At 37.4% G+C, this 21,518-nt stretch overlaps 1 protein-coding gene across 4 annotated transcripts in view; it reads right to left on the bottom strand.

Moving 5' to 3' along the window:
* EML4 (echinoderm microtubule associated protein like 4) overlaps positions 1 to 21,512 on the bottom strand; it is a 157,035-nt gene extending 135,523 nt beyond the window's left edge. For all 4 annotated transcript variants that reach the window (XM_005864753.2, XM_005864752.2, XM_014538451.1 and 1 more), the window contains exon 1: positions 21,397 to 21,512. In XM_005864753.2, the coding sequence (XP_005864815.1) occupies positions 21,397 to 21,421 (25 nt within the window). In that variant the 5' untranslated portion in view covers positions 21,422 to 21,512. The remainder of the gene's footprint in view (positions 1 to 21,396) is intronic.
* Between the last annotated feature and the right edge of the window lie 6 nt (positions 21,513 to 21,518).

Genomic DNA, 21,518 nt, shown 5'->3' with positions numbered 1-21,518 from the left:
TCATGTTCGCTTCAGCTGCCTGGCTGCCGGCCGCCATCTTGGTTGGCAGTTAATTTGCATATCGCCCTGATTAGCCGATGGGAAGGGTAGCGAAGTTACGGTTAATTACCATGTTTCTCTTTTATTAGATAGGACTAGTAGCCCTGCACACGAATCCGTGCGCAAGTAGCTTGCTGCGGAGTCGGGAGAAGCTTCCACTGCCACAGCTGCACTTGCCAGCCGTGATCCCAGCTTCTGGCAAAGCAGCGTTCCCCCTGTGGGAGCGCACTGACCTCCAGGGGGCAGCTCCTGAGTTAAGCATATGCCCCCTGGTGGTCAGTGTGCGTCATAGCGACTGATCGTTCCGGTTGTTCGGTCATAACCGTAACTTAGGCTTTTTATATGTATAGATTATCTATGGCTCCTTTCATGCTACAACAGAGTTAAGTAGTTACCTTTACAGTAGGTTTGTTTATTATAAGACTGCAAACACACACAATAAAACACTAAAAAGGACTGTTTAGGAGGGTAGGATCATAAGTAATTTCATCTTGTCTCTATCTTCCAACTCTTGAGATGTGATTTTACTTTCCATAAAAATAAAACTTTGCCTGGCTGGCATGGCTCAGTGGTTGAGTGTCCACCTAGGAACTAGGAGGTTTGATTCCCGGTCAGGATACATGCCTGGGTTGTGGGCTCAATCCCCACCAAGGGCCTGCAGGAGGCAGCTGATCAATGATTCTCTCTCATTATTGATGTTTCCTTCTCTCTCTCTCCCCTTTCCTCTCTGAAATCAATAAAAATATATTTTAAAAAACAACTTTAAAATTTAAAAAAGAGAAAACTTTTTAAAAGGCTATAATAGCTTCTATCCTATTTCTTTTCCTCCACAGCTCTTCTAATTCATCTAAGTCTTCCCCATATCAAGTAAATAACAGCATCAAGTTGATCAGGCTAATAAACTAGGAGTTATCCATGATATACTCTTTTTCTTCATCCTTACCTGCATCTAACAGCACATCCATAAGGCTCTTCAAAATATATTACAAATGCTACCACTTCTTTCACCATGACTACCCAAATCCCATCATCCTTCACAAGTAATCCTGTAAGAACCTCCTGACTATGATCTCAGGTTGTTGGGATTTTGGGGGGAAGGAACTTAACGTAGTAAAAGTTTGGCATTAAAATACAGATAACCCACACTCAAATAGTCTAAAATTTAAGTTTTAGTATTCTTGTTCTCATTTTGAAAAGAATATCCTCAATTCTTAAAACAGGTTTTTAAAAGGGAATCTTTCAGCTTTCATTTACTAAATCCTGCTGCCTCTTTCCTACATTTCTAAATTTAAAATGTTGTAAAACACACCAATAATGATAATAATAATAATAATAATAATGCCAATTTTTACCTTATTTTGTTACTCCTCATCTGAGGATATTTTTTTCGTTGAATTTTAGAGTGTGGAAGGGATGGGAAGAGACAGAGAGAGAGAAACATCAATGGGAAAACAACACATCGATTGGTTGCCTCCTGCACCTACAAAATCAAGCCTGTGAAGCTGCCACCCTTCAGTCCTCAGGCTGACACACTCTAACCACTGAGCCAAACCAGCTAGGGTGCCAATTTTGACTTCTTAATGTGTCTTGTGATGTTGGTGACCAAGGAAAATGGATTCACAGTTCTCCTATAGCTCTATGATTTAATTAAATAAAATTTAGTGGTTAATTTTTTTATAAAACACTCATTCTCCAATATTCCACTTTAGAGAATAGTAGCAAATAAAAATAGTGTGGTGTAGTAGAAAAGCGCACCAGATTTTTAAAGGCATGGCACTTGGAGTTTAGTTCTTGCTTCATCACACAAATTATATAATCTCTAACTTAGCCCTTATAGCTTCTCGTAAATCTTATAGCTTCTTCATTTATAAAATTTTCTATTAATGCCTACTCTAACTCCTAAAAATGTTAGTAAATCAAGAAAGTTCATGTCCTTTAAAGTAATTTTTAAAGCAAACTTTAAAATATAAATATAAAATGTTAATAATTATTGAAATTATTAACATTTTATATTTATATTTTAAAGTTTAGTCTACAAACTTTTAAAGTTAAATTTCCTCTAAATTATTTTTCTTTTTTTTTATTGTAAATTATTTTTCAAATACAAAAAAATTAATTGAACTCTTTACTAGACAGCTATAGTAATTAAGACAGTGTGCTGTTTATTTAATGATAAACTGCAATCTATGAAACAAAATGCAGAGTCCAGAAACAGATCAACACATGTGGTTTATTGATTTTCAGCCAAGAGGCCAGGGCAATTCAACAGAGAAAGGCTAACCTTTTTAACAAATGGTACTGGAAAAATAGGTATCAATATGCAAATAAATGAACCTTGATTCTTACCTCATATCCTATACAAACATTAACTCTAAAACATTAACATCAGCCTTAAAAAAAAGGGGGAGAACTAAAACTATAAACTTCTAGAAGAAAATAATGAGAGAAACTGTGACGTAAGAAATACATATTACATTTCTACCCCTAGTTCCTGGCATAAAACTCCTAAAACCCTTAGAATTTTCTGAGTAACAGGGATGAGAGAAGCTTCTTTCAATCATACCTGAGTTTATGTTAATCGGGTGACCTTCGGAGGATGGGAGCTGGTTGCCAGAGGAACCACCCACATTAAAGGGTTAGAACTTTCAGCCCCACTCCTCAGAGGAACTGGAGATCAACTCAGTCATCATTGCCAATGATTTAATCAATCATGCCTATGTAACAGGAGCCTCCACATGAACCCCAAATGATGGGGTTCAGAAAGCTACCAGGTAAACGAACACATCAAGGTTCTGGGAGAATGACATACCCAGAGGCCTGGAACCCTACATTCCTTCCCATATACCTTTTCCATGCATCTTTTCCATTTGGGTATTTCTATGTTGTACTCATAATAAACCAGTATTATAGTAAGTAAAGTGTTCTGCCTGAATTCTGTGAGCTATTTTAGCAAATTATCAAACCCAAGGAGGAGGCTATGTGAATCCCCCACTTATAACTGGTCACTCAGAAGTACATGAGGCCTGGGCTTGAAATTGGCATCTGAAGTAGGGGGTAGTCTTGTGGGACTGAACCCTTAACCTGTAAGATCTGCATCAACTCCAGATATTATCAGAATTGTCTGATGTAGAAAACCCACACATTTGGTGTCAAAAGTATTGTGAGCAGAAAAAGTAATTTTCTTTTAGAATCTTTATGAACTTGAGTTATGCAAAAATTTCTTAAACAGGACACAAAATCATACTATAATGGAAAAAATGATAAATTAAACTTCATAAAAATGAATTGATAAGTTGGATTTCATCAAAATAAAATACTTACACTCTTCAAAAGACACTGTGGATCCCTGGTTAGTGTGCTCAGTGGTTACAGCATCAGCCCAAGCAGCAAAGGGTCTCAGGTTCAATTCCCAGTCAAGGGCACGTACCTGAGTTTTGGGTTCCCTCCCCTTCCCTAGCAAGGGTGCGTGTGGGAGGCAACTGGTCAATGTGTCTTTCTCACATTGATGCTTCTCTCCCTCCCTTCCACTCTCTCTGAAAAGCAATGGGGAAAATATCCTCTGGTGAGGATTAACAATAAAAAACGACACTGGAAGAAAATGTTTACAAAACATGTAACTGATAAAGGACTTGCATTGAGAGTATATAAGATTTCTCAAAACTTATTAAGACAAACAACCCAATTTAAAAAAAAGTCAGCACCAAATAGGCAAGTCCATAGTCAGAAAGTAGTTAGTGATTGTGGGGAGACATGTATGTGAATGCTTATAGAGCTTTTATTCAGAATAACCAAATACCCATGATCTGGTAGATAAATAAACTAATGAAATGTTACTCAGCAACAAAGAGGAACTACGGAAATGCATAGCATGAATGAATCTCAAAAGCATTATGCTATGTGAATATCACAAAAGACTACAGCCTGTAAGATTTCAGCTATATGAAATTCTAGAAAAGACAAAATGTAGTAATAGAAAGCAGATCAGTGGTTTCCAGTAACTGGGGGTTAAGAGAGAGGATTGACTGCAAAGAGGTACAAGGGAACTTTTTTGGGTAATGGAATATTGGTATCTTAATTGTGACAGTGTATACACAATTACATAAAATTTTCAATATTCCATTATACTCTTAAATTTGGTATATTTTATAATAGGAAAAACATAGCTCAATAAAGCTGATTTTAAAAATTTGAAACCTCAAAACTATTCTGTAGTTCTATTCTTTTTCACAAAAATCAAGATATGATAATGAGATGTTCTGTGATGACTGTGAGAATTTGCTATCAAGAATGCAGTTCATTTAACAAAAATGCCTGACAAATTCCCAAAGGAATAGAGTAAACTAAGTTTTAAAGAAGACCAATAATACAAAATAGCAGATTGGCTCATCCAGGGATACACAAAACATCAGTGATGAGAGGTAAGAACAGATAAGCAGACACTAAGCAGGCGGAGAAAACAATTTCAAAGCAATGCTCTAAAGATACTTGCTCATACAACTCTTAGGAATGTGTCTTTATCTTATCTGTTGGTTTTTAAATTTCCTATTTTCCCTAGGTTATATGGCAATTCTGTCAATATCATATATATGTATCACATAATATAATAAATCTATAATAAAAAAAGGGTAATATGCTAATTAGACCAGACGTCTTCCGGACATCATTTCAGACATCCTTCCTGACGAAGCCGGGGCCGGAGGTAAGCCAGCCCAGGTCCCGGGTGCCTGGCGGCCGGAGGAAGGAAGCCGGTGCCAGCATACGGGGGAAGGAAGGCCTACTCTTACACGAATTTTCATGCATTGGGCCTCTCGTAATGATATAAGAAGAAACAAGATAGCAAGAAATTAGGCAAGAAAAAGGATACTGAGAGGACCCACTAAGATTCCAAAATTAAGGGAAATAGTGCGTGGTAAGGCTGGAAAAGTTAAGCTGGTGCCAGGTGGTGAGGAAGCTTGGATACCAAGCTAAGAGTTTATCTCGCAGAGATTGGAAATGATAAAAAAAAAAAAAATTGTAAACTGGGGACCAACAATAAAAATGTATTGAAAGAATAATCCAGTGGCTACATGCAGATTAAATGAGATTGGCAAAGAGTAAATGCTAAAACATTAATTTCTAAATACTAAAACAATTGCCTAAAGTAGGTCAAAACACTGAAAACTATATCAATGGTTTTCAAACGACTGAAACAATTTCTTTGTTGTTGCTGTGACATAGGCATACTCCCATGGGTCTTATCCATAAAACATCTAACATCATCTTATAGGTGCTACTACTAAACCACTGCTCACAGCACAGCAAACAGTCTGAACTGCTCTAAGTATCAAAGTAGGTGTTAAGGTCCGGAAAGAAAGAGGGCCAGAAGGTGAAAGAGGTGACCTCATCCTGAACACACTCACACAATCCACTGTTTGCCTCTACCATAACCACCACCCACAAACAGCTGTTTGGAGATCTCCACAGCATCCTGGGAATTCTCCTTAATAACTGAATAGGGGTCCTGAATCCAGGTTGACAAATAGTGACCTATGTAATAGTAATTAACCTGCAAAAAAATAAGATTTTATAAAAATACAAATTCTTCCACACACAAAAAAATTAAAACCATAAAGAAAATACATGTCTAAACATATAAAAGTACTAATAAACAATAAAATCTTAAATATAAATGAAACAAAGACAAACTAAGAATCAAGAATGAACACATAAGAAAATACAGATTCCAAAACCTTATCATAAGATCAAATACAGTGACTAAGATGCATGATAACCAAGTAGCCTAGCACAACTGTCAATGTTTTACCTACCTGTTTTTGCAGCCCCAAGATTACTTTTCTCTAAGCTTATCTCAACACAACCAATCCCCACACAGTTATATTGCCATCTATATTATGAAAAAACGATAACAAATTTATAATTGACAATGCATATATCAATGTTTATACAGGAGTCACTGATGTCCTAAGAGTGAGTAATTCAATGAAAATTGCTATTCTCTATCCCCTCACTAGCATATAAGCTTCAGTAAAGCAGAGATTTTTGTTGTTTTTTTTGTTCACTGATATGGTCCCCGTATGAAAACAATCCCTCCTGGTGTGTAGCAGTTGCTGAATCAATATTTGTTGATTAGATTTTTATTCTGAGAGATATAGTTCATTTCAGTCACCAAAAAACTGTCAGACATTACTATACTAGTAATCATCCCCACCCATATGAAGAGTTATAATAACAGGTTCAGTCTTATTCAATCTACTTAACAGTTACTTTTGAGAGAATTTTTGAAGCTGAAATTAAGATATTTTGGTCCTTTAGAAAGTCATTACAATTAATTTATATAATGCGTAACATAGTTCCTGAAATCATAGCTGAATAACTGTAGGGCCTTTGCTTTACTATGCCTTTTCAAAAAGTTATTCGTATAGCCCGGCCGGCATGGCTCAGTGGTTAAGCCTCAACCTACGAACCAGGAAGTCACGGTTCGAGTCCTGGTCAGGGCACATGCCCAGGTTGAGGGCTCAATCCCCAATGTGGGGCATGTAGGAGGCAGCCAATCAATGATTTTCTCTCATCATTGATGTTTCTCTCTCTCCCTCTCCCTTCCTTTCTAAAATCAATAAAAATATTTTTTAAAGTTATCCATGTAAACCAAATTTCTTACGTCTATTAACTACAGCACCAATGACTATTTCCAACAGCAAGTATACTGTAGATCATAAACAATTATAGGACTCATAATCCATCAAAGATATAGAAAAAGCAAATATCTTAGAAAGCTAACACTTAAATAGGTAACAGAGAAGATAGAAGTCACTGAATTCACTGCCTTAAATTAGGATGACACCAGGAGGGCACATATGACAACAGCCTCTCCACAGGCAGAAAAACATGCAACCAAAGTGAGCTCTATATAACTTTATTTTCTCAGATATGGGAGTAGGAAAAAAAAAAAAGTAAATGTTACTCCTTTATTTTTTTTTTTAATATATTTTATTGATTTTTTAGAGAGAGGAAGGGAGAGAGATAGAGAGTTAGAAACATCGATGAGAGAGAAACATCGATCAGCTGCCTCCTGCACATCTCCTACTGGGGATGTGCCTGCAACCCAGGTACATGCCCCTGACCGGAATCGAACCCGGGACCATTCAGTCCGCAGGCTGACGCTCTATCCACTGAGCCAAACCGGTTTCGGCAAATGTTACTCCTTTAAACTGTTTCCAAGAGCTGAGAGGTCCATTATGACCTGACCTCTATTTATCTACTTATACCCTAAACGAAGACATGCACTTGAAAAAAAAATAAAAGGCTAAATGGTGAAGGTTTAAGGTAACCCTCCATGTTTCCAAAGCTTCCTATACTTCACCATCACAATTCTTATTACTCTGTATTTTAAAAGCCTGCATTATAAGCTCCATAAGAGCTTTGTTTATAGCTGGAAGACTGCTGAGCACATACCAAGCATTCAATAAATATTTCCTGAATAAGTATTGCTTGAATCCCCCACAGAATTATAAGCTTCATGAGAGCAGGGATTTCAAGTGGCTCATTTGCCAATTTATCACTGCACTTAGTATAGAGATTATGATCAAAGAAGCTAATCAAAACCCATTTACTTACTGGAAGTGTTTATGACCAAGAAACAACAACAAAAAAAATAAGTGACTTATATAAGACTCAAACCCATTACCTTAGCCCCATTAAAGTATGCACTAATGAACCAAGAAGTTTCAGTGTGCATATAATCATTAAATCTCATTCACAAACAAAATTTCAAGAAATATAAAACATTGCCCTGACCTGATCTCGGTTAGAGCATTGTCCAGATATACCAAGCTTGCGGGTTCGATCCCCAATCAGGGCACAGAAAAGAATCAACCCTTGAACTCATAAATAAGTGGAACAACAAATCGATGTTTCTCTCTCTCCCTTCCTCTCTGTCTTTAAAAAATTAGTAAAATAAAAACTTTAAAAAAATTTTTTTAAATAGAAAAAATAGTCAAATATTGATTATTTCCCTAATCAGCTCTTTATTCTCAACTTTGTTTCCCAACACCTTATCTCAAATAATGCACAAGAGCAGATCCTAATAAAATCAAGAAATTGTGCCCAAAACATCCATACTAACCTTAATTGGAGAGAATTAAAGATGAATGCCAACCCCTGGCCGGTGTGCTCAATGGTTAGAGCATCAGCCCAGGCACTGAAGGGTCTTGGGTTCGATTCCCGATCAAGGGCATGTACCTTAGTTACAGGTTTGAGTCCCGATGTTTTTCCCTCTCCTCCTCCCTCCCTCCCTCCCTTCCACTCTCTCTAAAAATCAATGGAAAAAATATCCTCAGGTGAGGATTTAAAAAAAAAAGATGAATGCCAAGAGATACTCAAAGCAGTTAAAGAAAATCAAAGGCGATGCCCCAACTAAACAGGATATCCTTCGAAGTTTAAAAAATGAAAAATAATAATTTTTTAAAAAAACCTCCTACTCACTCATCAACAGAAGTCAGTTATGACACTTTTCTGGAACAAATGGCTCAACGAAAAATGCAAACAAATTTTGTCATTTGCTCTGATGTGTCAGTTAAAGATCAGCATAAGACAGTCACTTAGAGAGCATTAAGCAAGAATTGAAAAAAAGATTTAAGGAAAAGTATCAGATATCAACACTAGTTGTTTTAAAACAGGAAGTCATCAATTTTGGAAAGTCAGAGAAAGTATATTCTTACAGGGAAAAAAAAAGTGCATTCTTATTATGGAATACTCCAAATACAATACAGCGTAATCTGACTAAAATATCCTAACCCTTCAGTTTTCTAAGGATTTATGTTAACAAAAAGGAACAAAAGAAAGATCACCTTAACAAAAGAAAACACAGGGAGCATAAGTGGGCTATAACATGTATGTATCATCAAGTTTGTAAGCTAAAAGCTCATGCACTTATATTAAGGGCCTCATTCAGAAATCTATTATTTTACTCTGAGGAACATCTGGTATCCTGTTATTCACAGTATCATCAACATTAGCAATATTTATTAGTTATGATCCTATCCCTGAAGGTGTGACACCACACAATTTAAATTTTACGTATAGGCCTTGAACTCTGGGTTCTTCTTTTTAAAAAAATATATTTTATTGATTTTTTTACAGAGAGGAAGGAGAGAGAGAGTCAGAAACATCGATGAGAGAGAAACATAGATCAGTTGCCTCCTGCACACGTCCTACTGGAGATGTACCTACAACCAAGGTATATGCCCTTGACCAGAATTGAACCTGGGACTTTTCAGTCCACAGGCCGACGCTCTATCCACTGAGCCAAATCGGTCAGGGCTGGGTTCTTCCTTTTTGAGCTTCAAAACAATCCTTATGCAAGTCAAACCAGCTTTGTTATCTGGTTTCCCAACCTACAGCAGACTTAAAATTGGAAATAAAAAAGAGAGACTAGAAATAACCAATCCAGTAACAATGAGCACCTCTAGAGTCAAGAATACCATCTCCTGCCAAAAGGAACCACAATTTCTTAGGGAAAAAGCTGATTGCAGAATTAGACCAGAAAGTATAGAAGAAAAGTTTGAACATCCTGTCATATCAGAAAGCAAGGAAGCCAGCAAAAACCACTAGGATCAGGACTCAGGAGTCAATTTGAAGATGCTCCCATAGGCCAAAGATGGACAAATCTGAGCATTTAAAAAAAGAAAAGAGTAACAGTAGCAGACAGAAATATATCAAATATATAAAAATCCATTACATTCAATTTATAGGATATATAGAAGACAAAGAAGCATGTTAAATACCACCAAAGAATACAATCAGCACTTGTGTTAAACTCTATAGGACAAAAGGTCTAGTTTCTTTAACAAATTGCAAAGGAAAAAATAAAAAGGAAATGGAAATAAACAGATTAAAAGTCTTAAGAGACAGCAAATCTTGTTTAAATCTTCATGTAAATAAACCACTATAAAGTGACACTTAAGAGAAAATCAGAGATATTTGTATATTTGATATTAAGAAATTACTGTCGTCCGGCCAGCATGGCTCAATGGCCGAGCGTCAACCTATGGACCAGGAGATCACAATTGGATTTCCGGCCAGGGCACATGTCGGGGCTGCGGGTTTGATCCCCAGTGTGGGGCGTGTGGAAGGCAGCTGATCAATGATTCTCTCTCATTGATGCTTCTCTCTCCTTCTCCCTACCTCTCTGAAATCAATAAAAATAAAAAAAAGAAATTACTGTCGAATTTAAGAGTCCTATCTTTCAAGAGATATAAGTTCAAATATTATAAATGAGACTGTTAAAGAATAATAAATAAAAAGAAAGGAAAGATTAAAGCACACTGACACTAGGTGACAAACAACAGCAAGAAGACAATTATAACTGATTTTCAGCTCCTTTGTTGGACTTGGACTTAGGCAAAAAAATAATCTTTGCAAATTCAGTTCTGGTGATTTCTGGATGGTTTGAATGTCCATTGCTTGGGAAGAAATTCCATCATACCCCACTCATGTTTATAATAAGCTGGGGATTTTGTTTTTGTAAATGCTTGCCCCTACTTTGCAACAGTTTCCTATGTTAGTAATTGTGAAGAATCAAGGTGGGGAGCAGTACTAAAAATTAAGTAATGGTATAAATGTATACCAGAAACCTGATAGCAAGTTTCTCAACCTGTGGGTCGCGACCACCGGAAAACACATATAGCATATCAGATATTTACATTACGATTCATAACAGTAGCAAAATTACAGTTATGAAGTAGCAACGAAAATAATTTTATGGTTGGGTCACAACATGAGGAGCTGTATTAAAGGGTCGCAGCATTAGGAAGGTTGAGAACCACTAGAGTGTGTGGAGCAAAAAGCCATACGCATGTAGCTCTTAAAGGCACCACTAGTGATATTACAGCACAGAACCATGTCTAATGCTCATAATAATCACCATCAGCCATCAAGAATAAGTTAAATTATGTCCTACATACCCAGCTTAAGAACCAGATGTCCAAATAATGATGCATTAAAGTTTATATATTTGCTGAGAAGGAAAGATGATCACAATGTTTTAAGTGGAAAAAAGCATGGTTGATTTTGTGGCTTAAATATATTTTCTTTTAACCAAGTTCCTCATACACGCACCACCTAACAGTTTCTTGCTCTCTAAGATAGTTGCTGATTGTTTAAATATAGACACAGGGTAGTAAGAAATATCCTGAATGACTTCTCATTGACTGCAAATACCTTCAAACTGATTTACATTAATGATCTAGTCGTGCATGTGTTTAACACAACGTTTAACTGTAAGATAAATATTATGCAGTTACAAAATTACAAAAGAACCATAAAAATGTTCACAAACTTAAAATGACTTAATTCAAAACCTGAACCCTACTTAAAATTATATAAAGTATATAGGCATGTGATTACAGACTGAATTGTGCACCTGAATCATCTCACTGTGTCAAATAGCAAGAAACTCCTTAAAAAATGATGGGAACGTGTCAAAACAATGCAGAAACCAGCATAAATGGGTACCCACGACCCAAAATGGGCCCAATTTGAGCTTCAAAATAAACAGATTATGATCCATTGGAAAAAACATAGAATACCTGAGTCCATACAGATACAAATAAACCAATAAATTGACGGTCTGATGAGAAACAGAATAATTACAAAATTTCAAAGCACTGCCTACAAAATACTTATTAATTACAAAAATATTTTAAAAGTAATTTTACAATGGAGAAGCCTGGCAAACACTACCTTAATTCAATGATCCAAGTGGACATCACTAGTTAATGAGACAAGTAAAAACTGCATGCCATCTGACAGGATACAATGAAACAAAACACAGCTTCACTTCTGTGGCACTGGTGCCAAAGATACATAATTTGCATCTAATCAGGAGGAAACATCAAATTTAGGGCCATTTTGCAGAACAACTTGGCCTATAATCTTGCAAAGTGTCAAGGTCACAAAACTCAAGGAAAGACTAAGAAACTGCTCCAGACTGAAGCAGACTAAGGCGACAGGACAACTAAATGCAACATTTGATTCTAAACTGGATCCTTTTGCTATAAAAGACATTATTAAGACAATTAGCAAAACTTGCATAGGCTGAGGATTATAGTAGTAATGTATCAACATTAATTTCCTGTTTTGCTTGGTTATAGTATGGTTATCTAGGAGAATTTCCTTGTTTATAGGATGCACACACTAAAAGGTTAGCAGGTGACAGGGCGTCAGTTCTGCAATTTAATTCTGAAATTGTTAAAAGCATGAAGAAGACAGACACCCCTAGCTCTTGGGCTAGGTAGAGGCTGCAAACACATGCCTAAAGAGGCCAGATAATAAGATAAATACGTGAAACAAACTATGTATAAGGTAGGGACAGGAGCTGCTTACCTGTCACACCACTTAGTGAGTATACACATCATCTATGGAACTCAAGCCTAGAGTGGCAAGATCATTCCATTTTTCAAGAGAAACCAAAGATCCAGATTTTTATGTGAAATTTCCCAATCTTTCAAACACTCAAAAGGGCCAAACAAAACATGTCTGTCGGCTAAATTTGAACCACAGCTGCCTCTGGCCCCGAGGCATGTTTCCCAAACTGAGGCCTAGGGATAAAAGGAAACCACATGATATACATGGAACATATTCTTGGGAGCCACAGTTTATCCCAAGAGTTTGCCTGGAATTTTTTGGGACAGGAGATATTTCTATTTCCATGTTTTTAAAATACTATATTATGGAGTAATACGTAAAGTTTGATTTTTAAAAAATTTTCAGTTGAAAGTAATTTCAAGCTTACAGAAAAAGTGTTAAGAACAAGAATATCCATAGTTTTTACACCTATTGTTAACATTTTAGTCACTTGCTTTATTTGTACTTGAGTATCCTCCCATCCTCTGTCATCACTTCCTCCCTCTCTATGTCCCTCTATATATGGCTATGTATACATACATGCATTTATATGTACATATATATTAGTAAAACACATATACATATTACACAATTTTGGGGGGGAACAATTTGAGAGTAAATTACATATACCATGGCCCTTTTCCCCTGAAAACTCCAGTGTGTAGTGCCTAAGAATAAAATAGGATTGTTATCAACTTCAATAAATTTAATATTGATGCAATACTTTTATTTACCTAATCGACCATCCACTTTCTCATTTTGCCAAGTGATCCAATTATGCAATCATCCTTTATAGCATTATCCCCTCTAATACAAGATCCAGTCTAGAATCAGGTATTGCAGTTGCCACGTCTCTTTAATCTCCTTTAATCTGGAACATTTCCATAGTCTTCCTTTGTCTCTATAACATTAATACTTTTTTAAAAAAATTCAGCGTTTCCTCATGATCAGATTCAGGTTATGCATTACTTACTAGAGAACTGCATAAGTGATGTGTTCTCAGGGCATCACATTCAGAGGCACACAATGTCCACTAGTGCTATTTATTTTGATCATGCACTCAAGGTGTTATTTCACGACTGTATAGTGTTATTATATTTTTCCCCTTGCAACTAATAAGCAATATATAGATATTTAAGACCATGCAAAAATCCTGCTCATCAAAATATCCCCTAGATTTAGCATCTATCAATGATTCCTATCTGAATCAATTCTTATTATAACGGTTGTGAAATTATCATATAAACTTTTAAGTTAAATAAACTCCAAGTTTTGGCTACACCCCCAGATCCCTTAGGTGTAAGTGCTCAGTCTCCTCCACTTTAGAAGCACCATAGTGCAATGGTATGTGTGCAAGACTGAAATAATCAGGCACAGCCTCCTGAGGAGAGAAAAAAAAAGTGTGCTTGAGCCATGCCTTAAAGACCAGATACATTTTAAATAGCTAATGAGGGGAGAATCCCAGATCCCTTAGGTGTAAGTGCTCAGTCTCCTCCACTTTAGAAGCACCATAGTGCAATGGTATGTGTGCAAGACTGAAATAATCAGGCACAGCCTCCTGAGGAGAGAAAAAAAAAAGTGTGCTTGAGCCATGCCTTAAAGACCAGATACATTTTAAATAGCTAATGAGGGGAGAATCAGTCAAGAAATAGATAACTTCATCAGAAAAGCTAAAAACACAATATGGAAAATTATTTTGGCAAAAAAATTTTTTTAATCCTTTATAAAGTAAGTAACATATCCTAACCTATCAGTTTTATAAAACCACATTTCTGCATACTGAGTTTGCCTCAATTAAACTGATTCTAGCCCAGGTTGTGGCTCAATGGTTAAGCATCGACCCATAAACCAAGAGGTCGCCATTTCCAATCTGATCCCCTTCCCCCTCGGTCAAGGCACATGCCCAGGGTCGCAGGCTCCATCCACAGCAGGGGGTATACAGAAGTATCTCTCACTGATGTTTCCATTTCTCTATCCCTCTCTCTCTAAAATTAATAAAAACATACTTTAAACTGATTTTAGAACTATATATATTTTTTGCTGCTATTAACCATATTCAAACTGTTATATTCAGATTCTAAAAAGTTCAAAAACAAAGAACACAATTCAATATAACTACTTCTGATTGTTCATCCTCTCACCTAGTCTCTCAAAGATGGGGATTAGCCACTAGAAGTGTACCTTTCATCTGACTGTGACCCATAGTAAGAAAACTTTACAATGTAATTCTAAGGTAAAAATATAAAATTTAAAGTTTCTTTAATCAACATTATGTGAAGCATCAATTTTTTTATGTTTCTTTCTTCCCCTCCTTATTCTTTTTTAAAATTTATTTTTATTTATTTATTTATTTTGGTTAATCCTCCTTGAGGATATTTTTCCATTGATTTTTAGAGAGTAGAAGGGAGGGGGGGAGAAGAAGGGGGAGGATATCAGTTGCCTCCAGCACACGCCCTGACCAGGGCCAGGAATCGAGCCTGCAACCCAGGTATGTGTCCTAGACCGGAATCCAACCCGGGACCGTTCAGTCTGAGGGCCGATGCTCTATCCACTGAGCCAAACTCTTTATTCTTTTTAGTGTTGGTCTTAACCCCAAATAAATCAATTTCTAAATCCATAATAATAGTTCATACACAAGACCTGCACTTGAAAAACAATACCCTAGAACAGGGGTCCTCAAACTTTTTAAACAGGGGGCCAGTTCACTGTCCCTCAGACGGTTGGAGGGCCGGACTATAGTTTAAAAAAAAACTATGAACAAATTCCTATGCACACTGCACATATCTTATTTTGAAGTAAAAAAACAAAACGGGAACAAATACAATATTTGTATTTGCATGTGGCCCGCAGGCCGTAGTTTGAGGACCCCTGCCTTAGAACCTAGCGTAGAGCTCTTTATCAGATGGCCAACAAATTTCTTCCCCAAATTTTACTCATCATGAAAGCTCTACTGCTCTGCTGTGAAATTTCAGACACAAGAGAGAGTTAGCCTTCAACAGATTTGTAATTTGTCTGGAGAAATGAGACTTATAATAATTGTAAGACTTGTAATAATTATTTATACCTTATAAGAAGAGATATTCCATGATAAGTGCTCTAAGAATGCTCCTATGCTAAAAGTCCAAGGGGTAAATACTTTAGGCTGGGAATGAAAGCAACAAATAAGGAAGGGTGTTTAGAAAGCAATATTTGAATTAGACCTTGAAGGGTACTGGGAATGTCACAGGGATGAAAAAGTACCAACCAAATTTGGGAAACAAGAAATAGGTCATTGGACCGGAAATATTAAGACAGCAGAACAAGATAATGGAGGGCCTCGAGAACAAGGCTAATGTTTGAAATTAGTCATTAAGGCAATTAAACAATCTAAAAGAGTGAAGGGCACAATCAAAGCACTGCTTTAGAAAGATTTATAGGAAGCTCCTCCCCCCCATAAATGGAACAGGTGGCGGGCTATCAATAATCCAAACATGAAATAATATTTGAATTGTGGTGGTGAAAAAGGCAAGTAAGGGATGAGAAAATGTGACGAGAATTGACAAATCTTAGCAGAGATTTTAATGTGGTAGGCAAAAATGGTAAGGCATCAAACATGATTCTGACCTTTCAGGGCTGGGTAATACAGACAGTGGAAAATAAGGAAAAACGCTGATTTAGAGGAAGAGTAGTTCAGATTCAGGCATGTTAGATATAATGCACCAGTGGGTTACGAAGTCAGTAAAATGGGGTAGGGAAAAGATATTGGACTCCATCAGAAAAATCTCAGTTCAAGTAAAATAATGGTTAGGATCCAATGGGGGGGGAGGGGGGCGGAAGAGTGCAAACTTATAGCTATAACATGATTTTAACTATGTAAAAAACTAGGCATAAAAAAGACTAAAAATAAGAATATCAACATGTTAACATCAGATGCATACAGATGAGTTAGAAATAACAATAAGTTTTCTTCTTTTGTACTGTTTTCATTATTTAAAATAATACAAATACAAACCTAACAAGTTAAGTCTCCCCATCTCTCCCCCCACCAAAAAATTGAAGAAAAAAATCTGGATCTAAATATCTTTTTTTTAATCTCAAACTCTTTGAACCTCAGTTTCCTTTATCTACATAAGGGGAATTTCTCTTCTCCCCAGGTTACTGTGCAGATTAAATGAGATAAAACTTTTTGTTAATTATACATCAATAAGCAAAGTTAAGGCATTACAACAGTCTGAGACAACTAAACTATAGGACAAAATATCATACATAGATTCAGAAATATACTATAGACAACTAAATTATAGGACAAAATATCATACATAGATTCAGAAATATACTATAGATATTCCACACTGAAGCAAAAGTTGATGAAGATTATTTCCTTACTTTTTTAATGCCTTAAAATCCATCTAATTTAAAATCATAATGTTCTTCTCAAATTTCTTATGAACATTGAAGTTTTACATGTTACAGAAATGGACTCATATATATAAAATTAATATAGTCCTTTCCCCACAAGTTATTCAAACTTAAATATAGACAGAAAAATACCTAGTAATATTATTCCCTAATATTACTCCATTGTTTTAAAAAGCCAGGGTCTATAGAGATAAATTTAGCAATCTCCAAATGTTCTTTCAGAAGTTACAAGCTTGATACATTGCACAGCATTCTAAATGGTGCTTTTCCCTCCTCTACTCCCATTTCAAGTACTTTACTTATGCTTAAACATATCTATTTAAAACTAGATAGTAAGCTCCTAAAAGGCTGATTTGTCCTTCCCCTAAGAACAAGCAAACATAGTACTGGTCATAAAATAGGTGTTAATCCACATACATGTACTCTAGCTAACTCATATTACAGATGCTGCAGGGACCATATAAGAGTTATTATTCATGTCATGTAATGTAACATAAGCCTATCTTCAGCCTTTTAAGAGACAACCAATAAGAAATTAAAAGTTAAGCCCTAACTGGTTTGGCTCAGTGGATAGAGCGTCGGCCTGCGGACTGAAGGGTCGCAGGTACGATTCCAGTCAAGGGCATGTATCTTGGTTGCAGGCACATCCCCAGTAGGAAGTGTGCATGAGGCAGCTGATTGATGTTTCTCTCTCATCGATGTTTCTAACTCTCTATCCCTCTCCCTTCCTCTCTATAAAATCAATATTCCGGTCAAGGGCATGTACCTTGGTTGCGGGCACATCCCCAGTAGGAGGTGTGCAGGAGGCAGCTGATCCATGTTTCTCTCTTATCAATGTTTCTAACTCTCTAACTCTCTATCTCTCTTCCTTCCTCTCTGTAAAAATCAATAAAATATATTTTTTTAAAAAGTAATTAAAAGTTTAAAGAAAATTCCCCAAATAATGTTATCACATGAGAAACATTGTATGTGACTAAATATATAAAGAATGCTTTAGACTAGATTTGTAGAAATCATAGGCTGCATTGTTCCTTTAAGAAAGCAAGAGTATATGAGATAAGAATTAAGTACTAATACTGTAATGTTAAAAATATTTTCTTAAAATATTTCATAAATTGAAGCATACTACTACTATTTGTTCATATATCCTGCACCCAGAATGTTATGTTTCTTATACTAACCCTACAATTTCATTCATGACAATCTTTCTTCAGAAAATAAATTTTTGAGTTTTATTTGGGGGTTTTAAAAAAATCTTCGGAGCAGAAACAGTTAAAACCGACATAGTTAACTGTATGTTGTCTTTAACTTACTTTAGTATAAAGTAGTAAATTCCAAGATAAAACTCTGAAAATTAAAACCTTTATTTTTAAAAGACAATAAAAAGACTAAGCATGAAATGCACCTATCCCGCCTTATGAAAATCAATAAAAAAACCATGTCAATAGCTTCCCACTTTTGCACATATCCCTACGATTTAAAATATATACTGTATATACATTTTGTACGTGTATGTATACATATATAGTGATTTGGAGGCTGGACATCAAGATAGATTGTTCAGGGAACTCCCCCACCACACACACACACACACACACACACACACACACACACACACGCACACACTAAGTTTTTAAAAAATCGTTTCCAAAGTGCTGCCATTTTTAATTATAATTCGTAAACGAAAGGCTACTAGCCTAAGGGAAATTCCAAAGTACAAGCACCTGCCAGCCAAGTTGCCTGAAACTTATCAGCTGCAGAGATTTAAAGCATCCTTTAGTTGTTTTTACGTAAAACAAAAGTTATACAACTGGCATATTATTTCAATGTAGTGCACATAACATGGCCAGTCACTTAACATTCCTCTCTATTATTTCAAAAACCACTACACACACTTTTAATTGCCATTAGACATCTTATAAAATGCACATAATAGAATGTTTTCTTTATCTAAACACTCAACAAGGGTACAGTTTAAATTTTAAAAGGTTTTCACTTACAAAGTGATTTACCATAAGATTCCCTTAAATAATCAGTTTCTTTAGAATCATTCTGTTTATAAAGCACTCAACTTTTCTGCTTATAAAAATACAGTTTTATCACTATAAAGCTATCTTTTTAAGAACCCATCTAGTGTATAAAAAGAGATTCACACATACACTTCCTTGAGAATAAACAAACGCTTTCAATACTTGTGACCCCAGAAGAACTTCACATGTTTTGAATTCTTGTTTGGTTAAATAAAAGTTTTTAAACATCTACTAGAATACAAGTGCTTGACTTTACATTCATAGCTCTCCTGATGATAAAATAAAGATCAATGTAACTCTCAGCTCTAGACTAATGAACTGCAGGGAACAGAAACAGGCAATCGGGTAAGAGCGAGCAAAGCTCTGCTTAAAGGCTACCAGTAAAATATACCAGCACTATCCCTCCCCCACCCCAACCCTTTAAGGTTTCAATTAAGATGGGGCCTAGTTTTTCTCTTACAAGGGGCACAGAAAGAAAAAGCACAGTGCTCCTGCGAGAAGTATCTTCATCAAGATCAGCTCCAGAAATACTGCCAGGAACCATTTCTTTCCCTCTCTGCGGACACAGGTTCCTCTCTTTAGAGACCAGCATCACCCCTGTTGCTGATCAACACCATATCTAAAGAAAGGAAACGTTTCATCAATGTACCACTGAAAGGATGGCATCAAATGAATAAGAAAAAAAATCCAATACTTGCGTCAACTCTAATGCTTTTTATGAAACGTGGGAGCCGCAACTAAAATTCACCTTCATCTAAGTGGCCTCATGAATTGGCAAGAGGGATAAAGTTATTTAACAAGGCATATCCACTATTTCAAAATAAAACTTAGTGCCCCAACTGATGAGAAAGACTCCCTCAAAACACAGAAGAGGAATCTTTGGCAAGTCCTTACCAACAGGAGAGAAGCACAACAGCTAATTCTACTGTGAGTAGTGATTCCACCATTCCTACAAGCTGAGGAGCCAACATCCCTCAAGGCACTCAATGTTTGCCCCAGTATACGATCACCCATTTGCCACCATATAAGACAAGTCTTTAGGTCCAATATAATTGGCAAATAAATTCAGGCTTTTTTTTTGTGAATAGTTGATGCCTTTTTAAAAGGAGCCTAAGAATGAAACTACCTCACTATGCAAGGAATCAAAGACTAGAAAATGGACAACAGGTGCCTTTGGGGGGGGAAAAGAGTAACACTCAGCTGCCTATTTTAGGATTTCACTCTCCAAGCACTCTAACGTTGTTTTCTTCCCAAAGAAAGGGCCCCAATTACAGTGTTTTGCCATTTAATACTTATAACAGGCCCATTGCTCTTGGGCTGACTTTTTCACTTGAGATTTAAAAACCCATCTAATCCCAACATGGCCCGATCGTGCACTGATCCAGGAACATGAACCAACTAGGGACTGGTAATCAAGAAATGCAAAAGAAGGTGTTTGCATACAAGCTACCTCTAAATAGAATACTCCGAATACAAATCCAGCAGCAGGTATCACATAACTGCAGGATCAGCCAGAGCAGAGACGGTTTCTCTCACCATCACCACAATCGAGCTCAATCTTCACAGTAACCAGATTCCCGTGGCCTCGAAGAACAGGAATTCCAGACACAGGTTAGAGGGCCCCCGAGTACCAGCCTCAAGTTCTGGTTCCCGGAGCCAGTTACAAAATTTACTACCTTTATTTGGGTGAAAGGGGACACAAAGGATACTTGAGCCTACTTCATAACCTCTTCCCTTTCTCCATTCCACAAAGACAGCAGACTCCAAAAATGGAGAATCCTTTCTTCCCCTGACAAAGGCCCCCTTTCCTATGCATTCACCGGGAAGGATTGTCTCCCCAACATGCTGGCAAAGCCAGAAAAAAAAAATCCTGCTTTCGTTCCTCTTAAAGAGGGTCCCCCAACACCGATGCCACCTCTTCCTTCTCTGTATTAAACAAGTGATGCTTCGGTGTTTCTGGTTCTCTCCACCGCTGCAAAATGTTCAGAGAAGTGAGGGGAAGTTGTCAGCTACTGAAAGATGCAAGAAGTCTCCGAAAGTCAAAGCGAAGACGGGGGGTTTTGGGGGTGCCTCTTTCCTGAGAAGACACGGGGGGGTCCCTACACTAAAGAGGGGGCTCTGCGTGGGTAAGGGGTGTCCCGACTCCGAGAGTTCAGTGTGTGGAAAAAAGGGAGGAATGTTATACCTCGAAAAAGGGTCTGTGTGGGGGGAGCCCTGACTGTATGGGGAAGGGCGTACCAGCTCTCGGGGCCTCTCGGAGAGGAGGGGTTCCCGCTTTGGGGAGAGGAGGGCCAGGCACTGAGGGGCGCTGGGAGGAAAGCGGGGTCCTACCGAGGAGGGCTGGGCAGGGGGGAGGGGTTCCGAGTCCACCGCAGCCAGCGGAGGGGCGGCAGCCTCGAGGGGAACATGTGCAGTGGAACCACCGCCATCCCGAGGGGCAGGGTGGAGAGCAGGGCCTGGGCTGTCTGGAGAGGCAACGAAGTTTCCAGCCTGGGCAGCCCAGGGAGGATTTCCCAGCCGTACTCACCGAGGCTGCCGGCGAAACCGTCCATCTTGCGGGGGAAAGCGCCGGGCTCCGGGCTCAGCGGGGCGGGCACTTCATTCAGCGGACGGAGAGAGTGGCCGACGCTGAGCCTGACCCGCTCGCTC

The sequence above is a fragment of the Myotis brandtii genome, unplaced genomic scaffold (genome assembly GCF_000412655.1).
Source record: "Myotis brandtii unplaced genomic scaffold, ASM41265v1 scaffold191, whole genome shotgun sequence".
In the NCBI taxonomy this organism is placed as follows: Eukaryota; Metazoa; Chordata; class Mammalia; order Chiroptera; family Vespertilionidae; genus Myotis; species Myotis brandtii.
Note: the sequence above shows the minus strand (reverse complement) of the source record. Positions and strands in the feature narration are given on the sequence as shown.